Here is a 23,181-nt window from a genome sequence, read left to right as displayed (position 1 = left end):
TGATTGCCTAGTTAGAAAATCTGGAAGAATCAGCAACAATAGACCTAGAACGAATAATTATAGAAAGTACATACACTCTCTTAGTTTAATGTACAAATTTCAATTCCTATTCTATTTATCAGTAATGAACAAGTGAAATTTGAAATTAAAAACATAACACCATTTACATTCACATCCTGAAAAATAAAATAATTAGGTACAAAATCTAACAAAATATGTACAAAATACATGAGAATTATAAAATCCAATGAAAGAAATCTAAGAATTAAATGAACAGATATTTCATGTTCATGGATAAGAACACTTAAGGTTGCCAAGATGTCAGTTATTCCCAGTGTGACCTACAGATTCAACTCAACACCATTCAAAATCCCAGCAAATTATTTTGTGAATATTGCAAATATTGTGAAGTTCATATGAAGAGGCAAAGACCCAGAATAATCACGTAATGCTGACCACTGGAGGACTGACACTCCCTGACTTCAAAACTTAACTACAAAGCTACAGTAATCAAGACAATGTTGTATTGGCAAATATTTCCCATGTTTCTCTACATTTTCTAGATCAATTGCATAAACATCTATTATATTTTGGATAAAAGACAATGTCAAAAATAAATTTTAGTAACAACTGTATACTTAAAGTACTTTAAAATTATAACTCACTCTCTCTACATACCACCACCCCACACAAACCAGAAACCCTCAATAAATAGTGATCTCTGTGTCAGAGTTTTAGTTAAAAATATTGTCTTTCAGTACACTTGAAAGTTTCATGTGGTAGCTATTTTAGTTCTTAGGATAATAAGAATATTCAGGTAGAACTTTCTTTTTCTACATTAAATTCATGAAAATCATCTGAAGCCATCAAATCATGGCATCAGGGTCTTTTTAAGGGTCTGTGGTGAGACCTGAGATGAAAGCAGGCATGAACTTTAAACATAAAAATGTTGATTGTATCAAAACTGATAGACACTTTTGAAGGCTAGCACTTGTTTCCATTTTTTCCAGATGCTGTTGAGACATATTTTATAAAAAGTATCAGTGCATATCAAGCAACACTGGGCTCAGAGGATTATGAAACATTGACCACCATTGAAGAATTTTGCAAATGGCTTGTTGAAAATGGGGATAAACAGGTAAACATAATCAACTCATAAACATAATTGTTAGTTTATTTATTATATCTGGACAGCTTTTTTCATCTCAATTCAAACAAGGAATAAAACATAACAGCTGGCAGTACTTGGGATATTAGTATTTTTCTTGTATCTTGACACAAAATGTCCTTCAAATCCAGAACATATATAAGCTCCAACTTTATAAATTTAATATTTTAAGTCATAATTGACTTCTACCTTTGGATATGGCTGCCAACATTTTCTTTCATTGTGGTATTTCCCTCTCAGCCTGACCTCAGCACTTATTAGCCACAATTTTGTTTTCACATTTAAAAAGGTTATAGAATATTCTTTGGACTGCTGGCTTTTTATTTGTAAATCCCATGAGCCTCAGCTATTGCTTGAAAACTTATGACCTGAGCTTTTGTATTCAGTATAGCAAAAACTTAGTGAATACCTTTGTCTGTAATGAGATCCCACATAACTTTGCTTTGACCAAACCAATTTTATACTTCCTTGGGCAAGTGAGAAAATGGTTAGATTTGACATGGTCAAATTTAAAAGGTTACAGGTATATGAAAAGTAAGAATTTATTTCTAGGAAGGAAGAAAACTTCTATCACATTGTAATATTTTTAAATAAATGATGACATTTTATTTTTTTCCTATTTTAACTGTTGCTTGTTAAAGAGAAATCTTACTGTAATTTGCAATTTTTGTGGTCGTATTTTCTGTTGAGTCAGAAGATTATCATGTGATACCAGTGCCATTGATTGAGCTCATATTTAATTTTACTCTCAAAGAGAGAAAGCACTTTGTCAGAATTGCAGAGGTTGTATTTGTTATGTTCTGGTGAGATGACTGTTTTGACTTGTTTTTGTTAAAATGCCAGTATCAATTCCTGAAGGTCTTCTGCTTCTAATCAAATGCTTCCTAGTAAACCAAGCCCCTGAACAAAAACATAAAAGGTGGCTCTTGAATCTAAAACATATTCAGGATTATGAGCAGTCATCTTTACCACTAGAAAGCAAATTCCATGAGGGTAGGAAATTTTCTCTCATTAACTACAGTATACCCATTGCCTGAAAGTATCTAGAACTTGGCAGGTGCTCAACAATAAATTAATTTAATTGCTGATAGTTAGAGCACATTTTATATTTTTAAAAGGAACACTTTCCCTCACCTCCAAACCTGATATGTGGCTATATGCCTGTTTTCAAGGAACAAAATAGAAAGTCAGATGATTTGGGAATTGTGTTCCCATGGAATATAGTTTTTTCCTTGGTAAATAGAGGTTTAAGTTACCAATGATTTAAAATAAAGTCTCCATTTGGCTAGAACCATTATCTTTCAGAAATCATCAAAATGAAACATGCAAAGAGAAAAGAGAGGTACCTACTGTATGTTCTCTGGGCATGGTGGCTCATGCCTATAATCTCAGTGACTTGGAAGGCTGAAACAGAAACATGATGGGTTTGAGGCCAGCCTAGGCAACTTAGAAAGATCCTGTCTCAAAATAAAGTAAAAGGAACTGAGGGTATAACTCGGTGGTAGAGTGATTTTCCAGCATGCATGATGCCCTGAGTTTAATCCTCATTATCACAACAAAACAAAACAACAACAACAAAAAGAGAGCATGTACTTTTTCCTTTGACCACATACATGCAAATCAGATGATGTTGTTATAAAGATTAACATCCAAAAATCAGTCAATGTAATACACCAACTTAACAAGGATAAAAATTATATGATCATCACAAAAGTGAAGAAAAAATTTTGACAAAATTCATTAACTTTTTATGATAAATTAGTCAACAAACTATAAATAAATGGAAATTATCTCAGTAAAGGCCATGTGTGAAAGGCCTGCAGCTGATATCATACTAAGTGGTGAATAAGTGAAAACTTTTGCTCTAAAATTGGGAACAAAATAAGGATATCTGCTTTTACCACTTCTTTTCAATTTTGTACTAAAAGTACTAGCCAAAGCAATTAGACAAGAAAAAGAAACAAACAAACAAAAAAAATTCAAATTGGAAAGGAAAAAGTAGAGTTTTTGTTTGCAGAATTATATAGTGTTATATTTTTAAAAAACCCTAAAGATTACACACACACACACACACACACACAAAAATTTTAGAAATGAAGTTCAGCCAAGTTGTCTGAGACAAACATACAGAAATCAGATGTATATTTGTATACTAATAATAATCTGAAAAGGAATTAAGAAAATAATCTCATTTACAATAACATCAAAAACAATGAAATACTTAGAATTTAATAAATTTAACAAAGGTGAAATATTTGTATGTTGAAAAAAAGAATGAAATTATAAATGCATGTTTTCTTACTCTAAGAATACATAGATTATTAAAAAAGAAAAAAATGTAAAGATTATAAACCAATGAGATTCCTAGATTATTGACAGTGTTTACTGGAAAGCAACAATTGAAGCTTTTTAAAAATAGTCGTTCACACCATTTGACCCAGCTATCCCACTCCTCGGCCTGTATCCAAAGGACTTAAAATCAGCATACTACAGAGATACAGCCACATCAATGTTCATAGCTGCTCAATTCACAATAGCCAGATTGTGGAACCAACCTAGATATCCTTCAATTGATGAATGGATAAAGAAATTGTGGTATATATATACAATGGAATATTACTCACCCATAAAGAATGATAAAATTATGGCATTTGCAGGCAAATGGATGAAATTGGAGAATATCATGCTAAGTGAGATAAGCCAATCTCAAAAATCCAAAAGACGAATGATCTCTCTGATAAGTGGATGATGACACATAATGGGGGGTGGGAGGTGGCAAGAATGGAGGAAGGAGGGACTGTATAGAGGGAAAAGAGGAGTGGGAGGGGTGGGGGGGAAGGAAAAAATAACAGAATGAATCAAACATCATTACCCTATGTAAATGTATGATTCTGCAAATGGTATGCTGTTACTCCATGTACAAACAGAAACAACATGTATCCCATTTGTTTACAATAAAAATAAATTAAAAAAATGAACAGGAAAAATAAATAAATAGTTGTTCAGCATATAGAGGATAATGCTTACATTTTCAACTTAGTTGTGAAGAAATACTCTATTTATACATGCCAAAATAGAAATAATATAGGCAGTGCAATGTACGATTCTTGAAGGTACAATGAAAACTAAACCTCTTTATCCTCTCTAAAGAAAGCACATTGGAAGGCAAATACATACAAGCAAGATGACAAATATTTTCTAAGGTATACTGAATTTTTTTGTTGTGTTTTAATTAGTTAAGAGCACTAATTGTTCTGGCTAGGGTTTTAAGGACTATGTTGAATATGAGTGGTAAAAGAGGGCATTCTTGTCTTGTCCAGTTTTTAGAGGGAATACTTTCAGTTTTCCTTCATTTAGAATGATGTTGGCCTTGGGCTTAGCATATATAGTTTTTACAATGTTGAGGTATGTTCTTAGTATCCCTAGTTTTTCTAGAGTTCTGAGCATGAGTGGATGCTGAATTTTGTCAAATGCTTTTTCTTCATCTATTGAGATAATCATGTGATTCTTGTCTTTAAATCTATTGACGTGATGAATTACATTTATTGATTTCTGTATGTTGAACCAGCCTTGTGTCTCTGGAATGAACCCCTATTGATCATGGTGCACTGTCTTTTTAATATGATTTTGTATCTGATGTTCCAGGAGTTAAGAATTTTTGCATCAATGTTCATCAGGTATATTGATCTGAAGTTTTCTTTCCTTGATGTGTCTTTGTCAGGTTTTGCTATCAAGATGATACTAGCTCTTAGACAAAAGAAAGGGATATGAATAGAAAAAGAAGAGCTCAAATTATCCCTATTTGCTAACAACATGATTCTATATTTAGTAGACCCAAAAAAACTCCTCCAGAAAGCATCTAGAACTCAAAAATGAAGTCAGCAAAGTAGCAGGATATAAAATTAACACGTATAAATCAGTTGCATTCCTAAACACCAATGATGAGTCAGCTGAAAGAGAAATCAGGAAAACTATCCCGGTCACACTAGCCTCAAAAACAAAATATTTGGGAATCAGTCTAACAAAAAGGTGAAATACCTCTACAATGAAAACTACAGAACTCTAAAGAAATAAACTGAAGCAGAAGCTCAGAAAATGGCAAGATCTCCTATGTTCTTGCATAGACAGAATTAATATTTTCAAAATGGCCATACTACTAAAAGCAGTGTACAGATTTAATGCAATTCCAACTAAAATTCCAATGACATTCTTCATAGAAATAGAAAAAACAGTCATGAAATTCATTTGGAAAAATAAGAGGCCCAGAATAACCAAAGCAATCCTCAGTGAAAAAAGCAAAGCAGGAAGCATCACAATACCAGAACTTAAATTATACTACAGAGCTATAGTAACTAAAATGGCATGGTTTTGGCATAAAAATAGACATGAGGACAATGGAACAGAATAGAAGACACAGTGTCATACCCACATAAATATAGTTATCTCATGCTAGGCAAAGGCACCATAAACCTGCATTGGAAGAAAGGTAGCCTCTTCAGCTAATGGCTGGGAAAACTGGAAGTCCATATAGTAGAATAAAATTGAATCTCTATCTCTCACCTGGCACAACACTCAACATAAAGTGTATAAAGGTCATAGGCATTAGTCCAGAGACTCTGCCTACTAGAAAAAGTAGGCCCAACTCTTCACCATGTTGGCTTAGGAACTGACTTCCTCAGTAAGACTCCTAAAGTACAAGTAAAATCAAGTATCAATAAATGGGATGGTATCAAACTAAAGCTTTTCTTCACAGCAAAGGAAACGATGGAGATTGTGAACAGAGAGCCTATAGAATGGGAGAAAATCTTTACCACCTGCACCTCAGATAGAACATTACTCTCCAGGATACACTGGAACTCAAAACACTTACACCAGCCAGCATTACAGAACATTCTCAGCAAAATATTCCATGAGGAAGAGATGAAAAACAAAGAAGCAAATCAGCAAAGGGAGGAATTATCCTAAAGGAATTGTCAAATAAAGGAGGAACCAAGTCGTGTCAAATAAATAAATAAATAAATAAAATTTTAAAAATGAACCAAACGACCGGGAAACCAAATCATATCTCAATAATAACCCTGAATGTTAATGGCCTGAATTCATCAATCAAAAGACATAAACTGGCAGATTGGATTAAAAAGAAAGATCCAACAATATGTTGCCTGCAAGAGACTCACCTCATAAAAAAAGATACTCATAGACTAAAGTTGAAAGGATGGGGAAAAACATACCATGCACATGGACTCAGCAAAAAAGCTGGAGTATCCATCCTCATTTCAGATAGTGTGGACTTCAAGCCAAAGTTAGTCAGAAGGGATAAAGAAGGACATTTCATACTGCTTAAGGGAAGTATAAATCAGCAAGATATAACAATCATAAACATCTATGCCCCAAACAGTGGCTCATCCATGTATGTCAAACAAATCCTTCTCAATTTCAGAAACCAAATAGACCATAACACAATAATACTAGGTGATTTTAACACACCTCTCTCACCACTGGACAGATCCTCCAAACAAAAATTGAACAAAGAAACCATAGATCTCAATAACAATCAATAATTTAGACTTAATGGACATTTATAAAATATACCATCCAACCAAGAGTGAATACACTTTCTTCTCAGCAGCACACAGATCCTTCTCTAAAATAGACCATATATTATGCCACAAAGCTAATGTTAGCAAATACAAGAGGATAGAGACACTACCTTGTATTCTATCAGATCATAATGGATTGAAGTTAGAAATAAATGAAAGAGTAAAAAACAGAAACTATTCCTGGAGATTGAACAATATGCTATTATATGATGAATGGATAACAGAAGATACTAGGAAGGAAATTAAAAAATTCTTAGAGGTAAATGAGAACAAAGAAACATCATATCAAAATCTCTGGGACACTATGAAAGCAGTACTTAGAGGAAAATTTATTTCACGGAGCGCATTTAATAAAAGAAATAAAACTCAACAAATAAACAACCTAACACTACAGCTCAAAGCCCTAGAAAAAGAACAGACCAGCACCAAAAGTAGTAGAAGACAGGAAATAGTTAAACTCAGAGCTGAAATCAACGAAATTGAAACAAAAGAAACAATACAAAAAATTGACAAAATAAATAGTTGGTTCTTTGAAAAAATAAACAAAATTGATAAACCTTTAGCCACACTAACAAAGAGAAGACGAGAGAAAACCCAAATCACTAAAATTCGGAATGAACAAGGAAATATCACAACAGACACGATTGAAATACAAAACATAATTAGAAGCTATTTTGAAAATCTATACTCCAACAAAATAGAAAATTTTGAAGACACCGACAGGTTTCTAGAGACATATGAATTGCCTAAACTGAACGAGGAGGACATACACAATTTAAATGGACCAATTTCAAATAATGAAATAGAAGAGGTCATCAAAAGCCTACCAACAAAGAAAAGTCCAGGATCAGATGGGTTCTCAGCCGAGTTCTACAAAACCTTTAAAGAAGAGCTCATTCCAATACGTCTCAAAGTATTCCATAAAATAGAAGAGGAGGGAACCCTCCCAAACTCATTCTATGAAGCAAATATCACCCTGATACCTAAACCAGACAGAGACACATCGAGGAAAGAAAATTTCACACCAATATCCTTAATGAACATTGACGCAAAAATTCTCAACAAAATTTTAGCAAATCGCATACAAAAACATATTAAAAAGATAGTGCACCATGATCAAGTGGGTTTCATCCCAGGGATGCAAGGTTGGTTCAACATCAGGACATCAATAAATGTAATTCACCATATCAATAGACTTAAAGTCAAGAATCACATGATTATTTCAATCGATGCAGAAAAAGCATTTGATAAAATACAGCATCCCTTCATGCTCAAAACACTAGAAAAAATAGGGATAGTGGGATCATTCCTTAACATTGTAAAGGCCATCTATGCTAAGCCCATGGCTAATATCATTCTAAATGGTGAAAAACTGAAAGCATTCCCCCTAAAAACTGGAACAAGGCAGGGATGCCCTCTTGCACCACTTCTATTCAATATCGACCTTGAAACTCTAGCCAGAGCAATTAGACAGACCAAAGAAATTAAAGGGATACGAATAGGAAAAGAAGAACTCAAACTATCCCTATTTGCTGATGATATGATTATATACTTAGAGGAACCAGGAAATTCCAGCAGAAAACTTTTGGAACTCATAAGTTAATTCAGTAAAGTAGCGGGATATAAGATCAATGCACATAAATCTAATGCATTTTTATATATAAGTGATGAATCTTTGGAAAGAATAATCAGGAAAACTACCCCATTCACAATAGCCTCGAAAAAAAATAAAATACTTGGGAATCAATCTCACAAAAGAGGTGAAAGACCTCTACAATGAGAACTACAGTACACTAAAGAAAGAAATTAAAGAAAACCTAAGAAGATGGAAAGATCTCCCATGTTCTTGGATAGGAAGAATTAATATTGTCAAAATGGCCATACTACCTAAAGTGCTATACAGATTCAGTGGAATTCCAATTAAAATCTCAATGATGTACCTTACAGAAATAGAGCAAGCAATTATGAAATTCATCTGGAAGAATAAGAAACCCAGAATAGCTAAAGCAATCCTTAGCAGGAAGAGTGAAACAGGAGGTATCGCAATACCAGATCTTCAACTCTACTACAAAGCAATAGTAACAAAAACGGCATGGTATTGGTACCAAAATAGAAAGGTAGATCAATGGTACAGAATAGAGGACACGGACACAAACCCAAATAAATACAATTTTCTCATACTAGACAAAGGGGCCAAAAATATGCAATGGAGAAAAGATAGCCTCTTCAACAAATGGTGCTGGGAGAATTGGAAATCCATATGCAACAGAATGAAACTAAACCCATATCTCTCACCATGCACAAAACTAAACTCAAAATGGATTAAGGACCTTGGAATCAGACCAGAGACCCTGCAAATTATAGAAGAAAAAGTAGGTCCAGATCTTCAACACGTCAGCTTAGGACCAGACTTCCTCAACAGGACTCCCATAGCACAAGAAATAAAAGCGAGACTCAATAACTGGGATAGATTCAAACTAAAAAGCTTTCTCTCAGCAAAGGAAACTATCAGCAATGCAAAGAAAGAGTCTACAGAGTGGGAGAAAATCTTTACCAATCATACTTCAGATAGAGCACTAATCTCCAGAATCTATAAAGAACTCAAAAAACTCTACACCAAGAATGCAAATAATCCAATCAACAAATGGGCTAAGGAAATGAATAGACACTTCACAGAAGAAGATCTACAAGCAATCAACAAACATATGGAAAAATGTTCAACATCTCTAGTAGTAAGAGAAATGCAAATCAAAACCACACTAAGATTCCATCTCACCCCAATTAGAATGGTGATTATCAAGAATACAAGCAACAACAGGTGTTGGCGAGGATGTGGGGAGAAAGGTACACTCATACATTGCTGGTGGGGTTGCAAATTAGTGCAGCCACTCTGGAAAGCAGTGTGGAGATTCCTTAGAAAACTTGGAATGGACCCACCATTTGACCCAGCTATCCCACTCCTTGGCCTATACCCAAAGGACTTAAAATCAGCATACTACAGGGATACAGCCACATCAATGTTCATAGCTGCTCAATTCACAATAGCCAGATTGTGGAACCAACCTAGATGCCCTTCAATTGATGAGTGGATAAAGAAACTGTGGTATATATATACAATGGAATATTACTCAGCCATGAAGAATGATAAAATTATGGCATTTGCAGGCAAATGGATGAAATTGGAGAATATCATGCTAAGTGAGATAAGCCAATCTCAAAAAACCAAAGGACGAATGATATCGCTAATAAGTGGATGAGGATACATAAAGGGGGGAGGGAAGGGTTAGTGTTAGGGTTAGAGTTAGGGTTAGGGAGGGGGGCAAGAATGGAGGAAGGAAGAACTGTATAGAGGGAAAAGAGGGGTGGGAGGGGGGGGAAGGGAAAAAATAACAGAATGAATCAAACAACATTACCCCATGTAAATTTATGATTACACCAATGGTATGCCTTTATGCCATGTACAAACAGAGAAACAACATGTATCCCATTTGTTTACAATAAAAAAAAATTACCTTGGTGGAAAAACTGGTGCAATCCAAATAAAATAGGAAGTTTAATTAATCACAATGTACCAGTGTGAATTTTTGAGTTTTGACATATGTACCTTTGTTATGTAAGATGTTAACATTAAGGGAAACTGAGTGGTGAGGATACAGGAAATCTCTTTACTATCTTTGCAACATGTATAAATCTAGAATTATTCTAAAATAAAAGTTTAAAATATTTTTTAAAAAAGTATCAATATTGTAAAATATAAAAATTGCAGAAGTCTATGGGAATTATGAAAACTAGATGCAATATAAGATTCTTGATTAATTAGTAGATTTTAAAAAGTTATTGGGACAATTGGAAAATTTGCACTGGAGTGTATATATTAAGCTAATAGTATGGTATCAATGTAAAATTTATTGAATGATAGTGTTATTGTAGTTAAATAGGAGAATGTTCTAGGAAGACATTGCTTAAGTATTTATGGGGAAAGTATCTTGATGACAACTTATTTTCAACAAAAATATGTGTATATATGTATATATTCACCTGTGTGTGTGTTTATGTGTTTGTGTGTATTTGAGAGAAAAAGAGCACAATAAAGCAAATGTGGAGAAATGGTGATCATTTATGAATCTAGGTGAAAGTTTCATGAGTACTCAACCTATTATTTTTTAACTTATCTAAATGTCTGAAATTTCTTTAAAGAAAAAAAGGAAAGAATGAGTGCTGTGGAGTTCAGAATTCAGACTGCATGGTGTTTGATGTGATCTTGGGCACGAATCTTTTATTAGTCCTCATTAGCGTTTATTAGTCCTCATTCCTTCATCTGTAAAATGAGTGTAAGAATAGTTTCTATCACATTGAATCGCCATGAAAATTAAATACTATTACACCTATGATTAACTACTTTTAGTTTTGAGCTTAGAACTTTAACTCATAGGTACAAATTGTTTAGGTGACACATCATAACTGACTGGTCCTGGTGGGTCTTGTCACTGTAGGATAGAATGTCTCCTTCATGGAGTTCATGGCATAGAACCAGCAGGCTCTTTCTGAATTGCAAGGTTGATTTTTTTTTTTTAATTTTATTCCCTAGGATGCTTACAAACTGCTAAAGGCTTCACTGAAGTCCCAGATCATTAGCTATGGTGACTGTAGCAAAAAGGTGGCAGAAACTTTTTATAACTTGGGCAGGATCTGCTTTGCCAATGGAGAGCTCAGAAAGGCAATTCAGCTGCTAAGGAAGGTGAGCCAAGGAAGGTGAATTTTGCATGTGTTTGTTACATTTTATCCTGAGCTTATCAGCAGAACTGAAGAGCGATATATGTATATATGTGTGTATATCCATTCTCATCCCTTCCCTTCCCTTTCAGGGTGTATAACCAATTAAAATGCTGATAGAACAAAGGCTAGAGACTTGGTAAGATAGATAAGGATGCCTCTACATAACACCTACCTTTGCCCAAAGTCAGAGAAGTCTGTAAAGATCAACTGACACTCAAGTGAGCAGAGGGTGGAGTCACAGGCAGTTCACACATTACATTGGTTAACCTCAGGTCTGGACAAATTTTTATCTCATTTTGGGTTAATGTAAACAGAAAATCAAATAACGGGAGAAAAGGAAACTCATTTGAAGATTCAGAGAAAAAGAACACCTTGTGAAAGTGCTAATAGGTACTGTTTTGGGGTTTGGAAATTGCTCTTGAGACTAAAAAGAAAGGGAGAAAGAGCCCCAAATTTAAAAGCTTTAAGGAAACCCTTTTGGCAGACAGACTGTAGAATAAAGAGAGTCACACATGTGTTTTCTAGTGATATTTTTGCTGACTTTCTTTGGGGCAGTTTAGGTTTCATAGAAAAGGCGTCAAAGTTAAATGTAATAGAGTGGGAATAAGAAGGTATAGAAAAGACAAATATTAAAAAGTTATAATCTTGTGATGGGTTAATTTTAATTGACATACAGTAAACTGCACATCTTTAAAGTGTACAATCTGATCAATTCTGACATCTGTCTACGTCTGTGAAGCCATTACTACAATCAAGTATTCTTGAACTTCATTATCTAGAATGAAGTTGTTTCCATTAAATTACTTGGAAACAGTCTGATCATTTCATATCTTGCATTTAATTTTAAGATTTGTTAGATGGGACCGGAGCACAATTTAGTCAAGGGCTAATAATGATTCCTTATTACTAAGGCAAAAGCCTATTGGGTATTCAACCCAAAGATTAATGAACAAGGAGGTTTTCCAGTTTTATCTGGTAAGTACAGACACTAACCTGGTCCTAAGTAAGTGCCAGGCAGGACTCCTGTCCCTTCAGATGATTTTCCCCTATCTTTGAGGAATGTGCCAGTTAGTTCTTTGCTTACTACTTAAGGGGAACCACTGTAGATGCCCATGGTTCCTTTTCTATGCAGTATCTCCGATAAGTCTTCTGGGACTCAGCTCTATCAGGGAGTTTGGTGCACTTTGGTCCCCTTCCCTGTGTTATGTCTAGACACAGTCAAAACAGTAATCTGGGACAATCGGAGGGTTCCCCACACTTGCTTTCCCTTTCTTAGGGATCATGATCTTTTTTTACCTGATGTCTGGTATCTTTAAAATTCATGGATTTTTGTCCACTTTTTCTTTTTTTTGGTTGCTTCAGGTAATGGAGTAAATCTGGTCCCTACCATTCCATGTTGGCTAGAAACAAAGTTCAGCAATAAAATTTGAAGTGAAAAACTACCTAAAAGAAAAGCTATGCAACACGAGAAAACAAGGCAGCTTTGGGATGCATGCATAACTCTCATTTCATTTAATTTCTATCCATTTAGTTATAGCTATATGGAAAATTCTGATGTAAACCACTACTATAGCCATGTTTTAAGTAGGGATGCTCTCAGTTTGGGACTGTTACTTTGGTTTTCTGCAGCCACATTTGGTAGAGGACAGTGAAGTAAACTGGAGCATGCATGCAGTATGAGTGTGATAGGAGGTAACTAAAGAGGCTTCAATCCATACTCCTTTTCCTACTTGGTAGGGAACCAATGACATGCAATATAGGCATTCAAAATGTAAACTTGTGACATTCCAGTTCCACTGGTCCTCTTCTGAGTTTAGTCTGCATTTGAAATACTTGTTATCTTATTCGCTTTAACCTATTATGTTTCTCACTTCACATACAGTGCCTCATGATTCAAATTTTTGTATATGGAAGTGAGCATAATAAAAGCAAAGAGACAAAGGGCCTCCTTACCCAACTGCAGAGGTAAGTTCCATCCCTGGGCATCAACCAGGTCATCAAAGGCCTCTTACTGTTCAGTGTTTCAGTCCGTTTCTGCCCTGCTTATGACTAATAGAACTGACAAGAACAATTTTAAGGAGGAGAAGTTTATTGGGGGCTTATGGTTTCAGAGTTCCCAGTTCATAGATAGCCAGTTCCATTCCTTGGGGCTTGAGGTAAGGCAGAACATCGTGGTGGAAGATTGTGGCAGAGGAAAGCAGGTCAACACATAGCCACCAAGAAGAAGAGAGACTTTCCTCACCATGACAAAATATATAACCAAAGGTATGTCCCAATGACTCAGCTCCTTCAGCTCCATTCTACATGCCTACAGTTACCACCCAGCTAATCCCTATCTCAGGATTAATGCTCTGATTAGCTGAAGGTTTTGATAATCTAGTCATTTCACCTCTAAGCTGTTTTGCATTACCTCACACTTGAGCTTTGGGGGAACACCTAATACTGAAACCATACAACCAGATAGTGGTGATTCACCTCTATCATTATTACTAGTAAGACAAAAGTATACCTCTGCTATAGATTTAGCTAAATACTATACTGAGGAAAAACAACTGATTTCTTGTATTCTCTTAGAATGCTGTATTGTAGCTAGGCAAAGTGCTACACACTTGTAATCCCAGTGATTTAGGAGGCTGAGGCAGGAGGATCACAAGTTTGAGGTCAGCCTCAGAAACTTAGCAAGAACCTTGTCTCAAGACAAAAAATAAAAAGGGCTAGGGATGCAGCTCTATGGTAAAGTGCCTCTGGGTTCAATTCCTAGTAGTAAAAGTAAACAAACAAAAAACACACAGTTTTTTAGGTTTCTGCTACAATATCCCTTTCAATGCCAAGCATTATCGCCAAATCCTGCAAGTTAAGGTCTCTGTTGAAGTAGTGTGATAGATATGATATGGATTTATACAAAGTCAATTATTTTTCTTGAAAGTCTACTTTCCTAAATATATGGCATGTTCTTTGGGAATTTATCTCCAAAGTTAGTGATGAGAGAACCTCTTCATATTCTTTTCTTGAATGTTTAGATGTAAGCTGAAGAGCCTATTTTGCACAGGCTTGCCCCATTCTTTAGCTGTGGCATATCATTGATGTTGTTCACCTCTACATGTTCACCTTGAACTGTTCTCTTCTAAGAAAGAAGAGAATTAAAATTTGTTGAGTATTTACTAACTCCCTATCTCCCTAATGGAGATAGATAGTATTCATAAAGTATTTTATTTAAGCATTAAAAATGCCCAGTGTAAACCATTGGGTATTTGAAAGCTCCCATTTGATAGAAGGGACCCTTGATATTCTGTAAAGGAATTTGCCTAAACGTACCCTGGCTTGAAGGTTAAAGGAAATGCTGTCCTTTAGGCCATGTGCTTTTCTCTGAGAGCCTTGAAGAAAGCGGGACATCCTTATTTGGTGAGAGTTAGGGCCCTGATTGCATTTACTACATGGGGCTTACAACCCATCCCTTCTCAGTGGGCTCACCAGGGGAACAAGATGAGCAGGAAATGCTTTCAGCCCACCCTCCCTGCACCGACTTCAGTCAGTCTCATGAAAGGCAGGACCCACAGAAGACTGTCTCCCTTTTTATAAAATCATTAACCAGAGGATGAGGTTCTCCAGCTTCCCTCTGTAATGTCAAAGGTAGGAGAGGAGTATAGAGAGGACCAGCCAAAAGGCAATGCAGCGAGCGCTTTTCCCTACCTGTCAGTGTCATGAAAGCATATTTTCTTAATAAGGGACCATAAAATATGAATGATTATAATATCAAAGTCCTCCTATTTCTCTGACATTGTTTTGTATTAATATATGCTATTTGTTATTGATAAACCACACTGTTGGATAGGTACTTTTTGGTCTCTTATGATGAAACTGAGACTCAGAATATTTGTGTATCCTGTCAAGAATTCGGTAAAATTTGAATCCAAGTTGATCATATTTCAAAATTGCCCTTATTTTGCTATATAATAGGTATTCAGATTTTGATGATGGGTATACACATGGGCATACCTATTCATCAGGTAAGACTCCAGAACCCATTTTACATATGAGGAAATGAGAACTTACTTACTTGAGTTAATTATCCCAGGAAGAGGCAGAGCTGGAATTTTAATACAGGTCTCTCTGACTCCAGAATACACTCTCTGCAGGTGGTATAGCTTGCATGCAGAGCAGCCCGTCTGGACTCAAAACTCAGGCTGTAACTCTTGGCCCTCTGACCTAGGAGAAGTTACTCAGCCTCCGTCAGCCCCTAGTTATGCATTGGTAGAATGATAGTACCTTCCTTAGCAAGTGAGTTTTCAGAGTTAATGAAATCATATATTACAGTGCTTAGCACAGGGCCTGGCAGGTCTTAAATACTCAATGAGTGTTGACATCATAATAAAATAACAATAACAATAGTAATTCTCTTTCTGAGGTGCTAGAGATAATAAATAGGTCAGAATGTTTAAATAAGAGGCTTCTAAGTAGCACCCTATTATTATTTTATATTAAGAGTATTGGTAAGAAATATACACAACTGGAGTCAGACCTGTGATCTTGACCTGCCACTGCCACATGGGAAGTATGTGACCTTGGGCAAATCACTTAACATCCTTGAGCCTTGGTTCTCCATCAGTAAAATGCAGATATCAGCAAGCCATAAAGAATTTTGTGAGTTTTACATAAAATCATGTCTTTGACATGCACACTATAGTGCCACTAGAGTGCGTGCTCAATAAATGTTAGCAAACACTCTTCCTGCCCCTCATAGAACACTGACTTTCACTTTCAAGGCAGTAGGTCAAAATATTTGAAATCAGGGATAAGTTAGCCCTGACCTATGTTTTGTGTTTGAGGATTTGAATCTCTGAATATGCCTAAAGTACATTTTGTGCTTTGAAAGAAGTAATAATGAAACTGAAAGAACAAAATGGTAATTTCAGAGAAGAAATCCATATTTCCTCAAAACTAGGGCAAAAGTTCTACTTAGCTTGTATTTTTTAAAATAATTTATTTATTTTGATTCATTGTAAACAAATGGGGTACAACTTGTTTCTCTGGTTGTACATGAAGTAGAGTCATACCATTTGTGTAATCATACATGTACATAGGGTAATGATGTTTGTCTCATTCTGTTAGCTTATATTTAAAAAGAGAAACTGCAGGATAGCTGAAGTGAATCTGTTTTTCCAGTAGCCTGAGATTACTTTTCCTTTCCATTCTTGTTAAATCCATGATTTGACAAGAGTCAAGGGAGAAGAAGTTGGGAGACATTGGTGGATCCTAATTCAGACCCCAGGTGTAGTGTGAGTTTTTTAGATGCTTGGAGACTAATTCTTATCTCTGATAAATGATACTGAGACCTGGACCTACTAAGAGAGTCCATAAAAGGGGAAAAGAAGAGTCTTTTGAAGAACTCTTCTGTAATAGAAGTGGAATCAATTAAACATTTTTCTTTCCCTGAAACAAGCACGTATCTCATTCCTCAAGAACTGCTGAGCAAAGCCATAGGAGCAGCTGCCAAAGCCCAGATGTCAAAAGGCAGTACAAGAATTGTTCTCTTTGCTTCAGCATCTCACTGGAATAATGAATCCCAGATGTCTTGGAATGCTGCTAGTTTTCCAATGCACTCTCCTGTGCTATTTACTCCACCTCCTCCAGAAACTCAGTTACAACACTCACTGGACTTTCATTGCCAGGAGCCCCAATTCTTGGCTTTTGAAGCCTCTCCCAAGAAGTAAAGGCAGAACTGGCCCCTTGAAATGGGGGTTAATTTGAAGGTTAAAAGATAGTTTCAAGGGCCTCAAATAAGATTTTTGTGTGTAGAAAAGGCATAGAAAATCTCAGATTTGGAAGTAAACTCCAAGGTCATTTAGTCTAAGTTTTACCCAAGTCACAAATTTACTTGTTTTAATCATTAATATATGAGATTCTTCTAAGAACTAGACATGTTTAATATGTTTAATATGTTTAAGAAATAAATTGTGAAGCTAGACATACAGATGTAAACTGTATTGGTTTCAGGCAGAGTGCAGGACTTCAAAGAAATGCAGGTTATAGTACAACAGGTAGAAAAGAAGTCAGAGGTGAACATTCCAAGTAGCATGAAAAAAGCATGGTGGCATGGAGCTACTTGATATCTCTGAGGACAAGCAAGGAGCCTGTGTGGTTGTAGTTTTGGGCACATGAGCAGGAACATTCTGCAGATGAACTTGGAAAGCAAGATTGGGGCCAGTTACAGAACTTGTGTGTGCTATATTAAGGAGTTTAAAATTTATTTAGTAGATAGAAGGCAACTTTCAAAGAGTTTGAACAGGACAGGATGTGATCAATTAACTCCGACAGCAATGGGAAAGATAGATGGCACGTAGGGAGGAGTAGGGAGACCGACTAGAAGGCAGATTCAATAGTCCAAGCAAGAGCTATTGAGACCCTTAATTATCTAAAGCCATAGTAGAAGCAAATGTGTAAAGGATGTATTGAGAAACAACTCAGAAGCTTGATAGACCCTGGGACCAATAAGATGCGAAGTGTAATGGAAGCAGGAATCAAAGGTGGCTTTGAAGTTTCTAGTTGGCAACTGGGTGAGTGGCAATGTTATTAAATGAAGTAACATTGGCAAGAGAAGATCATCCTGGAGGATGTCTAGGAGGTCTAGGTGACACAAACCCACTTGACAAAAGTGTGAGATCAGCCCTCTTTGTCTTTTATTTGTGGAACAGGTTTCTGATGGACATTCGGGAAAACGCGTAGGGTGTTTAAATGTGCATGTCCCGTAACTCTGAAATACTGCTCAGAATCTGTTTTTTGAAATCCTTACATACATGTATATATGTGTGCATGCATGCATGTTTTTGTATGTATGTGTCTGCCTTCCTTATAGATTTGTTTATAATAATAAAATGGTGGAAAAAACTCAAATGTCCATCAGAAGAAATATGATCTTTCAGAAGCATCAAATAGAGCTTTGAAGAGTCTTAGAAAAATATTCCAGATATACTGATAGGGATGAAAACAGGAAATGCATTGGTGAGCATTATATAGAATGTCTCATAAACATGTAAATATGTAGTTAGTAAAGTGTTACCTCTGGTACATTTGAATATAAGGAACTTTCAACTTCTATGTTATATATTTCTCTTATTTTTTATAACAAATATGTGTTGTATTTGTGATAATAAAAAAGATGAATTTTTAAAGAGTATGGTATATGTGTCAAATATTAAGACAGTGTAATGTAGTGATAAAAGAATGGATTAGGGACTGATGGCCTGGATTATAACCATAGCTCTGTTATTTATTTGCTGTGTGACCTTGGAAAAATCACTTTACCTCTTAGTTTCCTCATCCATAAAATGGGAACTGTAACACTTACTTTACAGGATTGTTGTAACTGAGGTAATTATAAGTAAAACTGCTTAGATTCCTGGCACATAGTATTTGCTAATTAGAGATGATGCTGATGATTGCAGATGTGGAGAGAAAGATGACAAATAAGAAGCCATTGTAATGGCAAGTAGAAAATCATCACTGACATTAGCATGAGCTGTTACTGGTAGGGTGAATGTTGGAGATTACTGTTTGTCTAATATCTGATTAATAATCTGATTTATAATCCATTACAGGATAGTCTAATTGTTAGAAGCATATAGAAGTTAGGGTCATAGACTAAATTTAGAGTTATGTCTATGTTTGAATCAGCCTTCACCACTTTCTATGTGCTTTTGAGAAATTTTCCTAAGTCTCAATTTTCTCTAATGAGGATTTAGATAGCATCTGTAATACGAAAACATAATGTGGAGTAAATTAGATAAATCACTTAGTGGTATATAGGAAACACTCAATAAATATTAGCTATTTTTACAAATCTTTTTTTTCATCCAGACTTATTGTAAGCATGAAAGCTTGGAGCATCCACTTCATTTTTGTCCTTATCAAATATCAGCTGTATATGGAAAATTTTTTTTTCTTTTTGTTATTTAATACTTTCATTAGTGCATTACAGTTATACATAATAGTTGGGTACATTTCAACTTAATCATACAGGCATGGAATTTAATTTGCTCCATGTCAGTCCCCAGTGCCTCCTCTTTCCCTCTCCTTCTTTCTATTCCCTTTCCTCTACTCTATCAGTCTTCCTTCTATTTATTTATTTAATTGGTGTTTTATAGATGCACACAAAGGTGAAATTCACTGTGGTTTATTTATACAGGTACATATTATAATTTTGTCAAATCCGTTCCTCATCTCCTCCTTTTTCCTGTTCTCCCTTCCCCCTTTAATCTCCTTTTTCTATTCCACTGAACTTCCCTCTATGCTTATGAGATCTGACTCCCCACACACTTTTTTTTCTTAGTTCATTCTAGCTTCAGCACATGAGAGAAAACATCCAACCCTTGATTTTCTGAGTCTGGCTGACTCCATTTAGTGTGATGTTCTCCAGTTTCATCCATTTACCAGTAAATGCCCATCATCTCATTCTTCTTTATGTCTGAGTAAAATTCCATTGTGTATTTATACCACATTTATTAATCCATTCATCTACTGATGGGAATCTAGGCTGATTCCATTTGGCTATTTTGAATTGTGCTGCTATAAATATTGAGGTGACTGTATTATGCTGGTTTTAGTTCTTTGGGATAAACACTGGGTCATATGTTGGTTTCATTCCTGGTGCTTTGGGGGATCTCCATACTGCTTTCCAAAGTGGTTGTACTAGTTTGTAGTTATACCAACAATGTATGAGTGTACCTTTTTCCCAAAACCACCAGCAGCATTTTTTATTTATTTATTTATTTATTTATTGTGGTACTGGGGATCGAACTCAGGGCCTTGTGCTTGCAAGGCAAGCACTCTACCAGCTGAGCTATCTCCTGAGCCCTATTTATATTTTTGATAATTGGAGTGAGATGGAATCTTTATGTAATTTTGATTTGCATTTCCCTGATTGTCAGAAATGTTAAACATTTTTCATATTTTTCTTGGCTATTGTATTTTTTCTTTTGACAAATGTCTGTTTAGTCCTTTTGCCCACTTATTTGTTGAGTTATTTGGTTTTTGTTGTTGTTGTTATGCTTTTTGAGTTCTCTATATATTCTGGATATTAATCTTCTTTTAGAGGAGTAGCTGGCAAAGATCTTCTCCCACTCAGTAGGCTCTCTGTTCACATTCTTAATCCATCCCTTTGCTATGCAAAAGCTTTTAAATTTAATGCCATCCCCCTTAATGCTTCTTGGTTTTATTTCCTGAGCTTCAGGGGTTTTAAGGAAGTTGATGCCTGCACCAATATGTTAACCCTGTTTTCTTCCGGAAGTTGCTTGGTTTAATTCCCAAGTCTTTGATCCACTTTGATTTGAGTTTTGTGCAGGGTGAGAGATAGGGATCAAGTTTCATTCTTCTACATATGGCTCTCCAGTTTTCTCACCACCATTTTTTAAAAAGGTTGTCTTTTCTCCAATGTATATTTTTGGCATTATTGTCAAGTATCAGATGGCTGTAACTGTTTGGGTTTGTTTGCCTTCTTCTCTATCCCATTGATCTTCGTGTCATTTTGATGCCAGTGCCGTGCTGTGTTGTTATTATAGCTCTGTTGTTATTATAGTACAAGTTGAGAACAGTTATCATGATGCCTCTAGCATCACTCTTCTTGCTCAGGATTGTTTGGCTATTCTGGCTCTTTAATTCTTCCAAATGTATTTAAGGATCTTTTTTTTTTTTTTCCTATTTATGCAAAGAATGCTTTTGGTATTTTGATGCATTGAATCTGAGTGCTTTTGGTAATATTGTCATTTTAACAATAATAATTCTGCCTAACCAAGAACATGGGAGGTCTTTCATCTTCTCATTTCTCTCTTCAGTGTTCCGTAGTTTCCATTGTAGAGGTCTTTCACGTTTTTGGTTAGCTTTATTCCCACATTTTTTTTAAAGATTATTGTGAATGGGATAGTTTTCCTGATTTATTTCTCAGCATATTCAACATTGGGATATAGTATAGGGAAGCTACTGATTTATGAATGTTGATTTTGTATCCTGTTAAATTTATCAGCTCTAGAAATCTTCTGGTGGAGTTTTTGGGTTCTAGATAGAGGATCATGTCATCAGCAAATAGATAATTTGACTTCTTTTTCTATTTGGATTCCTTAATTTAATAAGAGAAGTTATTTTGATAGAATTTTTGGTGGGTCTTAGGCTATAAAATCCAATAGATAGAGCAAGAAAGACCATCCTTTTCTGTTCACAGGAAGGGTAACAGGAAGACTCCCCAGTGACCATTAATCTACTAGTGATCTTGGTAATGTGAGAGAGTAGACAGCCTCTTCTGGGTGGGAAAGCTTGTGGAGGAAAGCCAAAGGAATATAGGGTAGAAATAGGAATTTGGAGTAATTATCTTCAGAGAGCTGCATCAAGGAGAAACAAAATAGATGCTATATTAAGTTTTATATCAGTCATCCAGTCTTGGGTAAGACCTAAGTGGTGAAATTTATTCTCCATAGCCTGGATCATTTCCAGGCTGCTGTGTTCATATTATTTTCCTAACACTTATTAGTAAATATTCTAATATGGCATCTACATAATTAAAAAAGAAAAAATTTGGCTAAACCTTGGTGTGAATGATTGAGGAACAATCTGCTTCAGTATCCAGGTGTTCAGGAGTAACAGCTTTTCCAGATCAGACTTCTAGGACTAGGTGAGGCACTGGCAGAGAGAGAACTGAAAACTCAAGAGCCTTTAGTTCTTTGCTTTAGGGTCTTCCTTATGTAGGCCAGGGGCTGCAAAGCCACTGGGAGCCAGCTCAGGGTACCTCATTTTTGGTAGAGCAGGGGAGCGCTACAGACAACAGCTACTCTGCTGTGTCTACAGAGCAGGGCTGAGAGGCTGTGTCTACAGAACAGGGCTGAGAGAAGGGTCCAGTATGAAATAGGGCAAGGAGGGCATATATCTTCATCTCTTAGGCTCATTCTGTTACTGGTTTCCTAGAGGATGCTTGAAGTTCTGGAGCAAAAGACTATATTTAGTGGAGCTTGATTATTAGTGTTTTCTGTTATGGGATGTACAAGGGAGAATAGCTAAATTTCTACCACATACTTGCTATTCAGGTGTAAAGAAAAGAGTACTGAACTCTGAGTAAAAAAAAAAAAAAATCTCCTGTGGGATCCCGACTGCTATAAAATAGCTATGTGAACTTAAGTCAGAAACATCCTGAGCACTAGTTTCCTTCATTTATTCCTTTAATCAACATCTGGTGAGCATCTATCAAGTGCCAGGTGCAGCTAAAGCTGCAGGGGGTTAATAAAGATAAATAAAACATGCTGATTAGCCTCAAGAAAGGAGAGACAAAAAAAATACTGAAAACATGAAGTATAAGTTCTGGAACAACAGTCTCAGTGCAATAAGAGCAGAGAGAAAAATCTATGGGCACTGGGAAAGATTTCACAGAGGGATTGACATTTGAGCCATTTCTTGAAGGGAGAGTAACAATCCATCCAAATGGAAAAAAGAAGCCATTCAAGGAAAAAAGAACTGTATATGCAAAGGCACAGAGGCGTGAAGGAGAGCAGTGTATGGAAGGAATGGTGAGTACTTCTGGTCATTATGGAGTGGAGTGTTTCCTAAAGGAGACTGTCCAGAATGCTGATTCCAAGGGATATGCATTGGTTAGCAGGGAGA

At 35.8% G+C, this 23,181-nt stretch overlaps 1 protein-coding gene across 4 annotated transcripts in view; it reads left to right on the top strand.

The window, feature by feature from the left end:
* The window catches only part of TTC23L (tetratricopeptide repeat domain 23 like), a 59,335-nt gene that overhangs the window by 33,135 nt on the left and 3,019 nt on the right, over nt 1-23,181 (top strand). For all 4 annotated transcript variants that reach the window (XM_079145762.1, XM_079145763.1, XM_079145760.1 and 1 more), the window contains exons 9-12: nt 1,011-1,138; nt 11,357-11,506; nt 13,427-13,509; nt 22,981-23,087. In XM_079145762.1, the coding sequence (XP_079001888.1) occupies nt 1,011-1,138; nt 11,357-11,506; nt 13,427-13,509; nt 22,981-23,062 (443 nt within the window). In that variant the 3' untranslated portion in view covers nt 23,063-23,087. The remainder of the gene's footprint in view (nt 1-1,010; nt 1,139-11,356; nt 11,507-13,426; nt 13,510-22,980; nt 23,088-23,181) is intronic.

The sequence above is a fragment of the Sciurus vulgaris genome (assembly GCF_902686455.1).
Source record: "Sciurus vulgaris genome assembly, chromosome: 6".
NCBI lineage: Eukaryota > Metazoa > Chordata > Mammalia > Rodentia > Sciuridae > Sciurus > Sciurus vulgaris.
This window is presented reverse-complemented; position numbering and strand designations above follow the sequence as displayed.